Here is an 18,420-nt window from a genome sequence, read left to right on the forward strand (position 1 = left end):
CACTACGACCAATCAGAAAAAAGGATAATAAACAGAAGAGCCAATGACAACTCAAGGTAAAAACGAAACTACCAGAAGGACGGGAAAACACGCGCGGCCAAGTCGTGATTGGTTTTAGTTTTGCATCTGATTGGTTGAGAAAGAGGTAAAGCAAAACCTATCCATTCCAGGGTTACTTTCGACACTTTGAATATGGCTCCAATGGACCAAAGATTTTCCAAGTCACAACAAGAAAGACTAATGTTTAAAAAGCTTTTTTTTTTATAATGACACAAGGATAATCTTCACTCAATTACAAGTTCCAGTTTTTCACTCAGCGGCAACAAACCAAATTTTTCAGGCCTCTTTTTATGATTTGCAATTTTGAATTATTGTACTAAACCTCATAGTGATTTCTAGATTTCAAATGTCAGTACACAAGAAATGATATATGCAATTCAATTAAATAAAAATCATCGAAACCACCAACCACAACTGCCGTTACCGATTAACATCGATCAAAATCAACACATTCAAATAATATTTTCAGTCTGTCGCGACAATGTATTGAAGACAGCCTATCAAACATTAGGTGATGGGCATCCAAATGGCATTTCGTCATTCGTCCTTGACTAATGCCCCGAAAATAAGAAAAGTAATACAGCTTCATAAATTAATTATGGTTGGTTTTTTTTTTAAGGTGGCACACATTTGTAATTCAGTGTGATTCAGAAGTATATTGTTTTCGTTTAAAATCCTTGAACTCTTAAGATCTTACTGTTAACTCTCCCCTCAAGCTATTATAAATTCCCTTGTAACTTACTTACAAGAATTTAGTATTATATCAAGATACCAACTATCTGTTAAGATGAGAATTCTTGTTATTGATTTGCTGGATAATGTTTGGATATTTCAGAGGGAAGTTACATTTTAATCGTTTCTAGTAGATAAAGAGTTAAAAGACTACACTATTGTTGATTATTATTACAAATCCATATAAAAACTGGTCCCTAGAGATAATTTCTCATTCTACTGCCTTGAAATTTCCAAAATGTTCTGGGTGGTGGATGAAAGTTTGTACAGCTCGCCATTATGTCAGCCAAAGTCTATTGTCACCTAACACTGCTGCATCAGATTGAGTCACATGACAAGCATTCTCCAAAATACGTTAGCTTGCTTTTCCTAGGTCAATTTTCTTTTGCAATGCTCGAGCTGAATGGTAAATCATAGAGTCCACAAGTCCAGCAACTGTGAATAGACAGGAATGTGAGATCAGAAAGGAAAAATAAACAGGAATAATATCATCATCATCATCATCATTATTGTTATTATTATTATTATTATTTTAATTGTTATCATCATTAATTTACATTTGTATTTTGCTCAATTGTGCACCATTATTACTATTATTATCATCAATTTATTTGTTATTAATATTATTAATGACAGTACTACTAAATTATGTCATTACTGTTATTGCTATTATCAGCATTATTACTTATTATCACCATCATTTATAGATTATTTTAATTGATTAAAATCCTCTGAATCAAATTTAAAAACTAGCATTTAATTGTACTGATAATAATAAAAATGATGCTATATTATAACTATTACTATCTTTGGCATTATTAGTATTATTATTAATATTATTATTATTATAATTATTATTTCTAAAGTGTTTGTTACGCTGTAGTACAACAGTATCTAACTAGGAAAGGTTTGGATATTTCACTAACTCCATACCTGTAAAAATACCACCAACTATAGCACAGACTCCAGTCAGAAAATGCATGAAGGATCTGAAGGTAATGGGAGAGAAAAGATAAATCATAGAATTACTTCACAAACAAAAGCACATGTATAAAAAAACACCCAGACACAGTGAATAAACAAGGCAGCCAATCTCAGGAAACTTTCTGTGTGAAACTAGCACTATCACCCATAATTTAAATGCTATTTCTACTAAAAATAGCAAGACTAACAAACAAGAAACACCCTAAATCCCAGTTAAGCAAACTAGGAGGTCAAAGACAATGACACCAAAAAATAGAAGTCTTTTGAGGGTAGAAGTTTGACTTAGAGAAATTTAACACATGGGTGTAACACTACAGATCAACTATATAATCCAACAATTTGCGGCCTTACCTTCTGCTCTCTGTGTACTGAACCACCATCGGAGAGAATTCATATAAAACAAAAACACCTATAAAGATAAGCAACAGAAAAAGTTGGGTACAACTGTTTTTGGACCCTATTATCCCTAAAGCTAACCTCAGTCTCTACAACGAAAAGTGACTAGGAGTATTGCCACCCCTGAAAGAATTGCTGGGCAATCATAAGAACACCTTCCCCCTTCCCTTCCCAAATTTTTGCGAAAGAAAACTTTGACTCCAAACTGGCTGCAAAACTAAGTGGAACACATATTTAAACCATACCTGGAAGACCATGTTCACCAGACACCTGTCTTATCACTCTTTTGTGCTTAGTGACTGAGAACTGGTTAGTTCTTACAACCTGCATAGGCATCCCATAGAAGAAACAAAAAAAAAATATTCAAAGACTCAACATACATGTAGCTTACAATATCAACAAGCATTTCCCAGTAGATAGACAATGAAATTAACGAAAATATAACTACAGTAAAGGAACCTTTCTCCTATCTCCTTTGTAATTAAGACGTTGACTGGTACTAAAACCAATCTATTGAGCTGCCTCTCTAATAAGTCACTCTTGTGTTAATTTTTTTTTTTTTAATCTCTGATCAAAAACTGTTTAAGACTAGTTTTGCTCTTATTCATTTGAGGTGGGTAGGTCTGTTACTCTCACCTCGCCATTTAACTTCCGATACATTGTTGGGACAATCTTCACAAAATACTGGTACATGCTTCCAGCTACAGCCATGAACAATGAAAGAGTTCAAAAAATATGTTAATAGTTAGAAGAACCTTTTAAATATCATTAAAAAGCTATGCATTGGCAACAAAAAATAGACAAGGTTTAGAAGAAGCATTTACTTTAAAATGAATTGTTTGGGATCATTTTAAAAAATAATAAAGAAAAGGAAGAGAAATATTTATGGCAAACTTACAGTCTTCTGCAGAAATATATGTATCATCTAAGGGATGTTTTATTCCAGGGTATTCATGGCCAAATGAAAGGTGGCGAATATGATGAGACAGATTAAACTGAAACGAAAACAAAAGATTTTGATTTCATGTGAATCTATAGGGAAAAGACCTGTTTCTATGAACAGTTAACACAAAACTCTCTTTTTCTATTTATGACCAAGTCTAAATTAACTAACGTGAAACTTCAGATTTATAATAGATGTACAACACATACCTGAGTGGATCCAAATGGCTGTAAATCGTGCACTAATGAAAATAATTTTAAAAAAATAGTGTTACTATATCAAAGAACAAGTCAGTCAGCAAAACTGTTTGAGCTAAGTAATCTATGAAATCCTTGTCTGTTGGGTGAAACGCTTAGTCAAAGACAAAAACTGTGCTCTGATAAATGTAACTATGCATGATCATTTAATATCATAAAAGATTAGAAATCAAGGGTACTTAAATTTAGTTTCCATGATGTTCAACTTTCCAAAAACATTTCTGAGCATAAGCCTCAAGTAAATCAAAAAAAGGAAGCATATAAATGTAAAACTGAGTTGTGCACCACTGTTTTCATGTTTTCTTAACACAAAACGTGATTTATGGAGTATTATAAACATAACCTAAATCTTTTATTTTCTTTTCCCTTCTTTTTTTCTCTTTTTACTTACAACTCTGTAAATCTTCAAAATAACTACAGAAGCACTTTCTGTCCACTTATTTCAATTTCTTTTGGTTGAAAGGTACACCCAGTCTGAGCAGAAAATGTCTAACAATGATTCTGTAAATTATCCTTGAATTTGTTATACTACAATAACATTATGTATCAGTATTGTAAATATATCTTTGTATTTCTGATTTCACAACCAAGTTAAAGTTTTAATAAAAAGTAAACTTTCATGGTTTTAAGTTAGACAGCATTTTCTCAGTTATATTTGCCTCAAGTTATAGTTTATATGTAAATTTTAGAACATAGGTACCTAATTTATCATATTATAATTCAACCTTTAAAGTATCTAAAGGCATTTAGTATATCAGTATAGAGCTCTTGGACAGCAGAAGTGTGAGGTGTGCAGTGCATTCACTTCTATGCAGCAAAAGACAGCCCCTTCACCATAGTGCAATGCTATATGAACCAATGTTTATGCCAATGCCTATGCTTGCATGAAAAGCCCATGAGGAGGAATTTGATTTGTCTACAGTCTAAATCACTCCATGTAAATGACTGTCTGGCAAGAAATGACTGCCTTGCACTCCAGTTTAGCACGATATAACAGCCTTTTACTTACTATTCAGTTTAATAACATTTCCCCCTGAGCTTAACTTGAGAATGGAGACTGCAAAGTGCAAAAGGGTGTGTGAGAGGTGTGTTAATGAGGCAATGAATAGTGTTAAGTACAAGAATCACTCAGACCAATTTATTGATTGGAGTGTAACTGATTTAAAAAAATTAACAAACGTTATTTATTGGTGTTTTAAATGTGTTCACTGATTTTGTACTCAGTAGTAACATTTTATTTTTTTTATGTTTAGATGCATTAAATTAAATAAATTCTAATGAGTTGTTTAAATTCTAGAAGAGAATAGTAAGTTGGATGCAAATTTACCATGAGCATGTACAATACAGCACAGTGCAGTACAGAAGTAATTGTGTGTATGGTCAAGGTTTAAGTGAAATAATCCTGATTAAATTTATTCTACACAGCTCACAAAGCATACATGTAGATACAAAGAGCTCTTCCAAAATTCAAGGGAACAGTGACATAATTTTGAACTGGTATCAAAGCAATGCAAATTTACCTAACACACAATTAGCACTTCCCATTAGAGACAATAACATTTGCTGTCATTAACAGAATCAAATGAGTTGATATTAGCATATACATTTAATATTTTATGCATTAAGCAGGGAGAACAAAGTCTGCAGTATCCACATCTTTGCCTGAACTTCAAAGACACCATTGTAACTGACAGTTGAACTCTAATTGTGGTTACATTTTGTTCTTTAGACAAAGTAACAAAAAAATAAAAGTTCTTTTGCCTGGCTACAAACTCAACTACCCCCACATGCCAGGTTTTTTTTTACCCTCTGAGTAAATTGTGTGCCAATGACTTCATTGTTATAGACAATTATTCTAAGCCTCTCAAGCTACTTTACCATGAAAACACAAGTTTTAAATTAATCATGCACCTCTCTGCTCAGACTGAGCATACCATGTACATTTTAGTTTTCTGTAGCAAAAAAACTTTTTGACTTTGACTTTAGTATGTAGGTCAAATTCCTATGTCATGCTATTTCCATGGCAACCACCTATTAGTATACTATTTGCTAAGATTCTTGCAGCTTCATAGCTGCCAGTGAAACTCTGGCTGATCCTTGAGGGATCAGAATGAGGAGAATCACTAAAAAAATGACGAATTTCCACACCTTGATCAGTTCTTAAAATATCTTTGCAGTTTTGGTGCAATATCAAACAAATAGGTGATTAAATGTTTGAGTTGATAAGGGGACACTGACGTAGAAATTTGTTGTCTTCTTTTGAGAGAATTGCCTTTAAGATCTTGATAGTTTAGGGATTAAATTGACCCCTTTTAACAAAAGGTTTATCCTGTTAACCAAAATTTCATTTATATATCATTTGTAATTAACTTTGTGCTGTTATGACCCATTCATTTTTATTCTGTTTTCTCATTTACATTTATTAATTTATGCATTTTATTTATCCACTAATTTATCTATTTCATTTCTTTACTCATTCATCCATTTGTTTTTTTATAAATGGTTTACCAGTAGTAATAGCTTCCAAAGTTAGGTACAGTTTCAGTTCAGTTCAGCTCAGTTTAGAAATTAAAAAAAAATCACAGATAATCCTTTCAGTTCACCCTACCATGAACATGATGTTGTTGAAAACTCTTTCCAGGGGCGAAGTGAAAGTTCCCAGCCACCTATGACAGTTGAAATTACAACAAAACTGAGCAATACTGAATGAACAGCATTTCTGGACAATGAAAGGAAATTTGTATAACATTGTGTGGAAAGAAATACTCAAACTTCATATTCAATTAAATTTCATAACAAACCTTGTTAACTTCCAGATGACCAGTCACTAAACAGCCTTCGTTTTTCTGCTCTTGAAGTTTGTCTTTCCAACCTTCCCTGAGACACTGAAGTTAAAAGGTTCAGGAATTGCAGTTTCAATACTGTTGCATAAAAAATGACTAAAATAAGAGAAAAGATTACAGATTAAGAACATAAAAGGCTTAAGGAACAGAAGAGGACTCAAGCTGGGGATGTTTCATTTTGAGACATTACCTGTTTGATGTTGTCTATTTCTGATAACGCCCATCCTTTCCTTCTGTAGGCTTCCCTCACATCTTCGCATGTATTACAGCAAGTCTTTCCAGCTGTCTCTGCACCATAACAAGATTCACATCTGTTGGGATCAAGCTGTACAGGAAATAATCATGTGATGAATTAAGCAACAGTCTGGAGTTTCACTTCCTCTAACATTACATGTGTAAGAACCCAACTGTGATGTTATAAGAACCAAAAAAAACTTTTCAGATCAGATCTGTGGTGAATTAAGCAACAGTCTGGAGTTTCACTTCCTCTAACATTACATGTGTAAGAACCCAACTGTGATGTTACAAAAAAAAAAAACTTGTCAGATCAGATCAAAGTTTAGTAACCCTTTCACTCCCAAGATCTCATTTGTAATTCTCCTTACTGTCTACTATACAATTCTTATGATGTAAGTTCTGAGAATTTGGTATTGAATCAACTAATAATCCCCTAACTGATGTTTTTCTTTATTCTCAGCACTTGTCTGTTTGCTGTTGTATTGATTTGGTAAGGAGAAATTCCATCTTGGTCACTCATGGGAGTTAAAGGGTTAACTCACCTCAAGTAACTCTTTGGCCTCATGGCTCTTATCACCTAGATCTGTTTAGGAGAGAGAAAAAATAAATTGATTAATTTATAGATCTTGTACTACAGTTTGATGCAAATTTATTTACCAACCTCCTTTTTCCGCATTTTCGTCAATAGGTTTTCCATCCAAATCCACTCTTGTTTTAAATATACTATGCATTACATCAATCTGTGTGCAAAATAAATAACTATTACATACACCACTGCTCTAAATATTGATAATAATGTTAATAGTATAATTATAATAAACCCTTTACACCCTAACATCAGTATGCATATTCTCCATACTGTTCTCTATACATTTCCTGAGGTTCTGACAAGGAGAATTTGTAAAACAGATAAGAGTTTGTATGGTCAGTGATCATTTCTGTTACTCTTGTGACCTCCACGTTTGATTCAAGGATAATATTCTAAGGAGAAATTAGATGCTAGTTGCTCATAGGAATTAAAGTGGTCATTAATATTAGTACAGTTTTCAAATCAATTCACACAATACCTGTTGTTCGCCAGATACATCCATGGCATCTATACTTAAATCTGAAATAAAATTAGAGATGAATAGGTTTCACATACTGGTGCAGTTTTTAAAGTTGGCTAGTTTTTGTTCTGAAAGACAGAAAAAAGTCTTTTAATTCATAGGTTATCATAACTTGATCACAGTTTTGAACAAGGCCTTTACTGTACTTGATACATATACTGCTGATCCTTGTAAATTTCCTATCGAGCCATCATGATGGAGTCTTCTTTTAGAGGAGAACACAGTGTACTGCCACTGAATTGTTTTCCCCCCCCCCCCCCCCCCATGAATAAAATCTGACCACAGGTTACTAACTTTACAGCCTTATTCCCTGGGTAGGTATTTCTTTCAATACTTCCATACACTTCCCCTAACCACCATTGGTGGATCAAAGTGGGAAGACTGTGAAAAGTATCCAAATGCAAGTCAAAATCACTGGTTAAATTTTGACTTCTGCCATATCTGGTGCACACCAAACAAATGTTATTCCCCATAATTAAAGTATTAGTCCTTCATCAATGCTCCGACAAAGGGCAAATGTTCAAAATGTCAGTTTTAAAACCTTATTACGGTGACAATTTACAGTTGATAAAACCAAAGTAACGCTTAACATCCCTAGGGATGTAGCTTCACAGCTTCTTTAGAAAATCATCCCTTTTAAAAAAATATTATACTTTTTTATCCTATATGTCAGTTGTCTACAACAAAATTAAAACAGAAAAAAGTACTTACAAACACAGGGTAATTTTGAGAAAATGATATCTACATTAATTCTAAGCTTTTCTCCACGGGCAGTATCAACATATAGTTCTGGTGTAACCTGCAAATTAATTATTTCAAAAATTTGTCAGTTGATGGAATCACATTTTTGGCTTAAAAAGACTTAAAAGTTTGGCTCAGAAAAGACTTAGAAAAGGAAATTTCTTACATTTAAAGCCATAAGTAACTTAATATAAAATATTCTGTCATTAATAAATCTCTTACCTCTGTTGATAAGTAAAAACTTAATTCTGATACAAACAGAAGGAACATCAGTAATCCACTAACCAATGTCACTGAAGAGGAATCAAAAGAGAAATGTAAAAATAAAAATAATAATAATAACAGTAATTTAGCAGGGGACATTCCACAGCATAGCTCTACTAGTCCACTGTTTCCAGGTCAAACTGAAATTTGGATGTTGGTTTTCGTGGAGGGCAGAAACCAGAGGACACAGAAAGAGGTTTTACACTACCACAAGCACCAACCCAGAGCACACTTTGTGGTAATACTAGACAATATTTAAAACATAACATAGGAATTATTATGTAAAGGCCTTAAATTCAAGTTTAATATGCAGGACTCCTGGCTCTTTTTTCTATATATCTCCATTATGTAGGAGGTTGTTGTTGTATATTGATGTAGATAATTATTTCAGGCCCCCCTCAACACATGGACGCATTTGATTGGATAAACCAACTGTCAGAAAACCAGACCGTCGGATACGCGGATAGGAGGTGAAACGAAGACATGGGTCAGTCAATCGACACGTTTGTCACTAATTACTGCTTAAAAGTGGCTTAAAGACTTGATTTAAGATCCTGAACACTGGCTAGCCGTATAAACATTATATTTTTACGATTATCATAAAATGATTACACATGCATCTTCATGGTTACCGTAGAAATCGCCACGTAACAAAGTGCATAACTAACTTTGCAAAGGTTTTCCCACAAATACACATAAAATAGTTTACATTTTAACTACCAGCTATTTTGATGATTTCAATAACCCAACCAGATTAAAACACATATCATTTGTCTTTCACTTAGCGGCAGTATGTGACTAATTTTACCTCAACTAAATCCTATTTAAAGTTACAAGCTTCATAGCATACCTGCCGCTCCACCGAAAGTTTTCACTCGAAAATCTTCGAGCGTCTTAGGGTATGCGTCGAACTTCTTTAACGTGCTTACTATATCCTTTGATTGCATCTTGCTGCTTCAATTCCTGTGGAAAATTCTTCTAGCTTTACGTACTTTTATCCATTAATTCTTGGGCCGACAGGGAAATGAAAATTTCGCTTAGAGGGACTCGGTCGAACACGCATGCGTACCATGTTTCAGTTCCGTGTCAAACCATCGCCTGAGTCCTCCCTACTGAAATCCTGCCTTGCTTCCATGGAAGATGGCTGATTTAATTATTATGAAGACGAAATTTGGTTTCAGGTTTACTTCCTTCGAATTTTGGTAAATTTCTCAGCTTTTCTTTGAGCACGAAATTTAGAGCTTGCTGCGGATTTATTATATTATCAAAATATTTCTGACGCTTTTGGAGGTTAAGTTGCATTGCTTCGAAAATTAGTACTAAAAAATTGTCTATGGGGGTCATTTACTCCCCCTACCTTTATTTTATTCCGCTGTGCAATCTACTGTGTACGAATCAATGATCAATTTCGTTTCCAGAGTCCTTGTTTCCTTGATCAGCCGTCAGGAAAGGACGACTCTGTGCGCTACAGCGGCCGTTCCGCTGGATAAGGTTAACGTAAGATCTGGTAATAAGATTGATCAGCAACAGATTTTCTCCGTCCTGCGCAATTTCAACGCGCGTGTGCTAAACATGAAGCAAATGATGATGAAGAGCACGCAAAAGTTTGCGCACGCCGCGCCCGTGATATATGACCTCGTTTCCAGGTCCTATCATTTTCTCCTTCGAGGCATGAGGAGAGGACCTTGGGAAAGAGGTTGGGAGATATCCTCTCGTTCACGTCAGAAATCAATTATGAATCTTATTGGTTAATACAAGCGCGCGCAAATTTCTAGTTTGTGACATCACGACGAGAAAGATTAGTCGTTGGGCAGAAGAGAGTCTTGTTGACGACTGTTTGAAGATGCTCAACCTTTTTGGAAGGGACAGGTATATTTAACTCGCAGAGTGGGTAGGGAAATAAGAAAGTGCTGTTAGCTGTCGAAGAAGGTAAATGCTCTCAATTGAAAGAGTTATTTTTGCCATTGTTTTTCGTGGGTTTCACGTCGTGGCGAAAACTTAGGTTTCCCTTTGGTCAACTTTATATGCACTTGTTATTGCGTGGAAAAACTTCCTTCCTGAGTTATGATTACACCTTTCTGGCAATTCCTGGATAATTGCAAGTGCTCAGCTATGAGAAACCTATGTTGCACATCTGCGAGTTCAGGTTTGAATTTCAGAATTTATTTGTATTATCGCATTTTATTAATAACTATTATTCTTAAAACAAATTTCAAATTCACGAGAAAAATCTTTTGCAGACATGTTTCGACATGAATCATGCCATCATCAATTTAGTGCGTTGTATCCGTTGAGTTTGTTTTTAAATGTTATATGCAAAAACGTTACATTAGTTTAAATAAATAATCGTGTGCGCAAATGTAATACTTTGAAGGTCAATTCACGTGAACAAACAATTAAAATTCTCCTCCGGGAGGATAAAGTACCTTTTTCTTTGGACTACTGAAATATAACACTGGACTGACGAACAACCCCTACCTTGTTTTTTCCCAATTATACCAACGGCCAAACAGAACAAGAGACATATCACAAGAAGTGAATGAGATTATAGAGTTCAAACATTGCCCGAAGCGCGGGAAACGTGAGTGACCGGGCACCGATTGATTTAGGTTTTACATCTGATTGGTTAAGAGAATGGCGTGAGTTTTTTTAAACCAATCACAGAGCGTAGTGAAGTAAAGCGAAACCAACGCAATTGAATATTGTGTAGACACTAACTACAGCTAATGACAGTCAGTTGTGTGTCCAAGATGGCTTCTTTTTTTGAAGAAAAGCCTTGATTCCTTCCTGCCCATCACGAAGCTTCAGGTTCTCAACCATCACTGCCTCCGCCTCTCTGAAAAGCAACAAAAATTAACAGCTACGTGAATATAGGAAAAAAAAAAAAGCTATGACTCTAAATTCCGGTTTAAGCCTCACTGGGGTCATTTTCTCCTTTTAAGATTATTTAACTTCTAGTTCTAGACAGTAAAATGAAAAGCACTCCTGTACACTTAATCATTTGGTATAGTAAGTTAGTGTTACTCCCTCCTCTAACAAGATACAAATCTTAAGCGATTGACGTCTTGTGCATTTGCGTTTTCCCGCTCTTCGGCAGTGATTCGCTTTCAATTCGAGATCTTATTGGTTTATGGTGATATTTTCCTTTGTTCTCGTTGGCAATTGGAAATACATGGTTTCGTTTTGACAAAACACATTTGAGAGGCGCTCTAAACTGGAATTATTCAATGAAGTTGCAGCAACATAAATAGATTCTAGACGTTCAAAATGTAAGTATTACAAATCTTAGTGGGCCTCGTAGCTAAAAAACCCCAAACAGTAGTTTCAACCGACCAAGCACCACATTTTCGCGTGAAATTTTGAGAAGATTTCTGTCATTCTTAGCTAAAACTCACACATAAGCTTGATCCCGTCCTCTCATGATTTGTGAGTAGAAACATGACTTTCCCACAGCTACAACAGGCTGACTTAATGAGGCAATCTTTGTAGCAATCGCATTGACTTCTTCTTCTAGTTTTTCCTCAGGTACAACCTTGCTAAGGAGGCCGGACTTAAGAGCATCTGATAAATTGGAAAATAACACAATATGGTTGTTAGTTTGATATGATCCAGCATTCCATCAGTAGACTGAGCTGTTGGTGCGACTAGCCGTCAGCCGCAAAAAAGATACGTTCTTACTGAAGGGGGGGGGGGGTAGGCATAAGGAGGAGGAAAATGTTCACATCGCAGGGATCTAAACCATGTTATCCTAAGCCTTCTCTCTCGATACACAAAGTGAAGAAGAACTAAATAGATATACAACTGTCACTTAAAAATCCTAAAATATTTCTAGCCAGGAAAAATGTCTTTACCATCTGCACTAATAGGGTTGCCAGTAAATAACATTTCTAATGCCACTTTTCTAGGTACAGCACGAGCCAAAGCAACTCCAGGAGTAGAACAAAATAACCCAATGTTGACACTAAAAAGTGAAAAACAACAACCAAACAACAAAATAAAACAAAGCAATGATTTATAAAGGCTTTCAAAAACTATGAATTCTTAGACTTATGAGATTTCTGCAAGCCTTGTTATTGATGCTGATTTCATGTACAAGCGATGTAGGTTAATAGATGAAGATGGACAATGTAGACATAGTCTTGTAGCCTTTGCATGCAGTTCTTGGTTTTCCTTGATCATGAAGGCACCTTGAGCAATACACTCCAAGCTGTGACCATTTTGGTTACCATGGTGAGTATAAAACTATATTGGACATTTCAAATTTAGTGACCTGCCTTCAAATAGGTCAAGTAACAGGTTGTAATAATTATATTTCTTAGTGTTTGTGGTCTATTATTAAGAATTTTCATGAAATATAATTACATAATGCTCCTTTTTTTTTTAATTTGCCTTTGTCTCTTTAGTTACATGTATCTGGCTTCAAGCCATAAAATGTTTGGCTAACCTACAAAAAGGATTGGCAGCCATACTGTTTATTTCATGAACAAGTGGTGTTTTCTACAATTTTTCTACAATTTTCTATATTGTAAAAAGTGTCTCTTCTCCTTGAAGTCTTGTTTTTCAGTGCATACTCACCCTGGTGTAGCAAATTGTGAATTAGAGGAGGCTACTGCAATATCACAACTGGCTACTAATTGGCATCCTGCTGCAGTTGCAAGTCCTGTAAATTGTACACAAAATGATCCTTCAATAAGTTACAAAAAACTACTCCGTGAAAGCTGTAGAGTGAAAAGATTAATGACCATGAAGGGTTGCAAGATAATGTGAATATGCATTTGTCTCTAGTTAATCAATCATTTTCTTGGCATGATCAACCACAATTCTGTAAGGTTCTCTTACTCATATGGAGTACTATACAATGGGTTCAGAGCAACCTTATTGTTTTGATGATTTAACCCTTTAAGTCCCACTAGTGACCAAGCCAGAATTTCTCCTTACACTATCAGTACAATATGAAGCAGACAAGTAATGAGAATAAAGAAAAATATAAATTAGAGAATTGGTTGATCCAATTTCAAATTCTCCAAACTAACATCACATAAATTGTATGGCAGACTGTAGGGAGAATTACTAATGGATTCTTGGGAGTTAAAGGGTTAAAGTGGCTCTGAACCCAAAGAATCAATCATCAATCACCAAAGATCAGCAAAGAATTGTGCAAAAAAATAAAGAGAGCACATTGACTAGGAAACAAAAACTTTCTTGCCAATATTCCTGCCCATAGATGTCAAAATGCACTAGCATTCATGTGAATTCCTATACCTACCATTCACTTGTGCTATGACAGGAACAGAAATATCCTGAAATATTTGAATTAAATTTTTAAAAAAAATAAATTTGTGTTTTATTGTTTAGAGGTTCTAAACTAATCATTTTTGTTTTCTTTTCAGTAAATTTTCAACCATTTCTCTGTGTGTTACTACAGAAATGACAGAAATTTAGTGACAATTGATGCTATCAGGTATAGTAGATCAACCTTTTCTTCCCAACCTCAATATGCATATTCTCCATACTGTTCTCTGTTCATTTCCTAAGGTACTGACGAAGAGAATTTGTTTGACAATCAAGAGTTTCTTTGGTTGGCAATCATTTCCTTTACACTTGTGATGTTAATGCGAGATTAAGGGGTGATATTGTAAGGAAACATTAGATGTTAGTCACTCTTAGAGGTTTAGGGAATAAAAGAAAAACTGAGTACATTAAATTACACACCTGAACAAGTGTCATGACTTCAGTGCAACGATGAAAGATTTGGGCATGATGGTCAGTTCCTTCTTCTTCTGTCTGCAATTTGTAATAGAAAAAATTCTCATTCAGTGCCCAATACACTTTGCAGGCCAGTTTGAATATTTTAAAACTACTTCTGAGGACTAGATTTGTGGTGATAATTGTCTTAAAATTTTTTGAAAGGGTAGCCTGCTCCTGCAAAACATAACTTAAATGAACATTTTTTAACACCAAAAGAACTTGTAAGGTGATGATCAACTACAAATTGTTGATGGTAAAAGAACCTAAGAAGCAAATTTAGCTTTTTAAAGTGCACCAAAGCAGTTTATATACCATTGATCACCAACTTCAAGTCCTCTGCCAAACCAACACAGCTCAGCAACCAAGTCATTTTGCTACAAGAACTGTGTCCTTACCAGTTCTTTAAGGTCATGTCCAGAGGAAAAAACACCTCCATTTGCAGACAAGACAATAACTCTAAGTTCAGAGTCTACATTTTGAAGTAGGTTTGACTTAATTGCATCCAGCATTTTCAAGGAAAGGGCATTCCTGAAGGGAAAAAAGGCACACTATTATTAATAGTAATAAATTAATAACAATTTTTCACATGGCTTCAGCATCCGCACAATGTTCCCAGCCAAACTAACAGTTTCTTTCACGTGCAAGCACTCATGAGTTTCATTCCTCTAGTTTTAGGGTAATGATTGAAGGACTTTGTGTAGTTATTACCACTCATTCAATGGTTCCATATGACTTGGCAAAGTGTGTAAGAAAGTAACACGAATTCTGCAGCCTCAAAGTGATTGTCACAGTAACAATTATGAGTTAGTGCTCTACCTTCGTTTTGGATTGTTTAGTACAATTCTCCTTATGCCATCTTCTTGACTGCATATCGTGAGACTCTCATCTTTTGTTTGACTCAGAAACCTCTTGCTTAACTGAAGAGCAGCCAGAGAGTCATATCAAAAGTCAAATAATAAGCTTAAGATTTTTATTGCGTGACAGCTGATAACGGCTAAACACAAATTAACAATCATGCATAGAAATCAATGGCAAGTAATCAAATTTATTTAGTTTACTATCTACAAGATTCTACAAAATAACAGATTTATGTTCTCATTTTATATTTTTCTTAACAGCACAATTTTAGAATACTCAGCTAACTAACTATCTACAAGGGGTTATATTATAAGCTGAATTGTACATTGTATTTTGATTGGTTCACAACTATGATCTCTCGGAGGACAGACGCACGAAAGGCATGTTTATGAGAAGCACTCCTATGAAGTGCGGTCTAGAACAGATATAATTACCTGGGCAGTCAGAGATCTCTTAAAAGGAACACGTCTACTGACCGATTGCAACATTTTATTCATGTCGAAGACAACTTATAATGAGTGTCATGTAAGCCTCATAGTATGTCCACACGGAGAAGATGGCGGATATTCTGATATAGTCAGGTGAAATTGTTGCGTGGGACTAGGGCTGGGAAGGAATAGGACCTCGGGGCCATTTTTCGAAGGTGCCGGTACCTTAACGGGCCGGTAAAGCTGTTCTGTTAACGGTCTTGGTATAGTTTCGAAAAGAAGTAAGTCTAATTTACTTTTAAAATTCAGGGCCGTGCAAGGAAAGATCCATATTCATATTTTCTGCAAGAAATGGTGGAACATATTGCAGCAGCCGAGCATTCAACAGTATACTAAACAAAATTCACAAAATTGCCATCTCCGAGGTGAACTGGGACGACTCAATTGATTACCAAGGGACATGATGATTATTTTATCCTGTAACTTGGAAATGACCGTTGAGCGGTCGAAGCATCTTTACTTTTTAACGTTATTTGCTCAGTTCCATGTTAAAACAGACAACCTTTATTCGAAGAGACATTGGCAAAGTGAAGAAAGTTGTTACGCAAACGCGTCGACGGGTGGTCGTTGTTAGAGCTGCTTTTCAGCTGCTGTTTTCAGCTGAGAACGCCGGCCATTGGTTCGGTGGCAAATTTTTGGCGTATCCAAATGTTGCGACATCCAAGACTCGCATTTGATAGGCTATCTGTGAGTTTCTTTGACTATTGACCAATCAGAATGTCTGGTTTGTTACTTCTTTGCACTGAAGTAACCCTCTTCCGCTTTGAATTACCTTAAAACTGCATTCATCTTAACGAATCAGAACTGAGTAATTTTTTCATGTATATTATTTACTACGAAATCAAACAAAGTGCGGTGTTCGTGTTTATGATAATTGCATAGTTGTACGTGTTGTGCGAGTGCGAAGGTGACAATGTATTGCAACATAGTGCAACAACTTTTATAGTGAAATCCGTTTCTAAAAATTGTTTGATTCTAAGATAACTTTCTCATGTAAAGTCAATCGGCGAAAAAACATTGGTAAAGTGAAGATTATTGTTCCACAAGTGCGTCAACTAGTTTTTAATTAAGGCTTGTCGAAATTGGATCCGGCGTGGGTATCCTCAAGGGAAAAATGTTCAAAGTCCTATCAATAATTCTTATTCTGGGTAAGTACCACGCGTCTGCTTTGTGAAAGTCTATTGCTTTTTTGGGGAAATTCTGTAGCCCGTCATTAAATGAATCCAAATGAAAGAGAATCTAGATTGTCATTCATCTGCTACGTGATGTTCAAACGAGTCAAACTGTTGAAACGCTGTGAACTTTACTCGCTGTGTAGTTGCCTCATACCATGTGCCACCGCACAAATGATTTTGTTTTTTGTTTCTTACATGTAAAGTCAATCAGCCAAGAGATATTGGTAAAGGAAAGATAATTGTTTCGACAAGCGCATCACAAGGATTTTAACTTAGGCTTGCCGAAATTGGATCCGGCGTGGGTATCCTAAAGGGTAAAATGTTCCAAATCTTTTTAACAATTTTTACTCTGAGTTAATACCACTCGTCTGCTTTGTGTAAGTTTATTGTTTTTCGAGGAAATCCTGACACGTTCTGGCTCCATAAAAAACCAAGGATACAGATTGTTTTGGGTGAAGCTACTACTTTTAATATTATATGAAGCGTCTTTTATCATAATTGCCGCAATTTTCTCGTATTATTTCTATGTTAATAATATACATGGAAAAATTACTCAGTTTTGGTTGGTTATAACAAATGCAGTTTTCAGGTAATTCAGTGCAGAAGAGAGTTAATTCAGTGCAGAAGAGGGTTAATTCAGTACAAAGAAAGAAACAAATCAGACATTCTGATTGGTCAATAATCAAAGAAACTCGCAGGTAGCCAATCAAATGCGAGCCTTGGATGTCGCAACAAAATTTGAAAATTTGAAAATTTGCGAGCGAAACAATGGCCGGCGTTTTAAGTAGGTTTTCTTTCGCCACCGCAGCTGAAAAACAGCTTAAACAACGAAAACATTGTAAAAAGCACTGCTTTTTGGTTGTCCGTTTGGAAAAAGTGGTGTTTAGAGATGGGAATTGCCGAGGAAATCGAAAATTACGAGCCGACCCAGTTTAACACTTTGCTCGAGCGATCTAACGCCGAAATTTAAAACAGACATGGTTAAACCTCGGAAACGACGATTCCATTTCATCGAAAGTAATTCGGACACAGACTGAACAATTCCTTGAACTGTTTAGCCGGACTTTGAACTTTTTTGCACCTTAAAGATGTGAAGATATCATTGCATATCAGGTAATTTAGTGTTAATAACTGGGTTGAAAACGTAAATTAGCCACCGTAAAGGGTAAAAAAGCTGACGTTTCAAGCGTAACCCCTTCGTCAGAGCGATTAGAGGAATTGTGGGTTGTGTGTGGATTTATATGTAGAAAGTGGAGCTACGCCATTGGTGGGAATATGGTGACGAGAAAACAGGAATAAATTAGTTGAATGAAAAGCGCTCGTTGATTCCGTGGGGATTAAGGGTGCCGATTTGGAATATAAATTTTTGTTCTAGTGTTTTACGGCTTTCCGAACTGCCTAGATGTAAGGAAAGGCCGCAAACTGCCATACGCTGTTTAGAATGATAAGGAAGATTAAAGTGTCTAGCGACTGGTTTGGATGCGTCCATGTCATTTCTTTCCACATCGCGAAGGTGTTCTCGGAATCGGTCACCCAGTCGTCTTCCTGTTTCGCCAATGTATAACTTATTGCAATAAGTGCAAGT

The 18,420-nt window shown here is 35.5% G+C and overlaps 2 protein-coding genes across 3 annotated transcripts; both read right to left on the reverse strand.

The window, feature by feature from the left end:
- Window positions 1-238: 238 nt before the first annotated feature.
- Window positions 239-10,205, reverse strand: LOC131775269 (endoplasmic reticulum-Golgi intermediate compartment protein 3-like). Of its 2 annotated transcripts, XM_059091360.2 has the most exons (17): window positions 9,417-10,205; window positions 8,525-8,595; window positions 8,273-8,360; window positions 7,520-7,560; window positions 7,114-7,192; window positions 6,995-7,035; window positions 6,406-6,540; window positions 6,174-6,257; window positions 5,981-6,038; window positions 4,382-4,429; window positions 3,325-3,356; window positions 3,071-3,167; window positions 2,809-2,873; window positions 2,418-2,496; window positions 2,128-2,185; window positions 1,726-1,781; window positions 239-1,227 (listed from the first exon to the last, which is right to left on the reverse strand). In XM_059091360.2, the coding sequence occupies exons 1-17, from the start codon at window positions 9,511-9,513 to the stop codon at window positions 1,148-1,150; spliced, it is 1,209 nt and encodes a 402-aa protein (XP_058947343.1). In that variant the 5' UTR covers window positions 9,514-10,205; the 3' UTR covers window positions 239-1,147. The 2 variants fall into 2 exon arrangements, with proteins under 2 accessions (XP_058947343.1, XP_066023681.1); XM_066167584.1 differs by lacking the exon at window positions 4,382-4,429 and having other exon boundaries at window positions 9,417-10,195.
- Window positions 10,206-10,283: 78 nt separating this feature from the next.
- Window positions 10,284-15,717, reverse strand: LOC131775262 (enoyl-CoA hydratase domain-containing protein 3, mitochondrial-like). Its single transcript, XM_059091354.2, has 9 exons — window positions 15,607-15,717; window positions 15,131-15,231; window positions 14,710-14,842; window positions 14,279-14,350; window positions 13,833-13,866; window positions 13,142-13,226; window positions 12,418-12,527; window positions 11,962-12,127; window positions 10,284-11,402 (listed from the first exon to the last, which is right to left on the reverse strand). Exons 1-9 carry the CDS (start codon window positions 15,667-15,669, stop codon window positions 11,300-11,302), a joined length of 867 nt encoding a protein of 288 aa, XP_058947337.2. The 5' UTR covers window positions 15,670-15,717; the 3' UTR covers window positions 10,284-11,299.
- Window positions 15,718-18,420: the final 2,703 nt, after the last annotated feature.

Source organism: Pocillopora verrucosa, chromosome 5 (genome assembly GCF_036669915.1).
Source record: "Pocillopora verrucosa isolate sample1 chromosome 5, ASM3666991v2, whole genome shotgun sequence".
Lineage (NCBI taxonomy): Eukaryota > Metazoa > Cnidaria > Anthozoa > Scleractinia > Pocilloporidae > Pocillopora > Pocillopora verrucosa.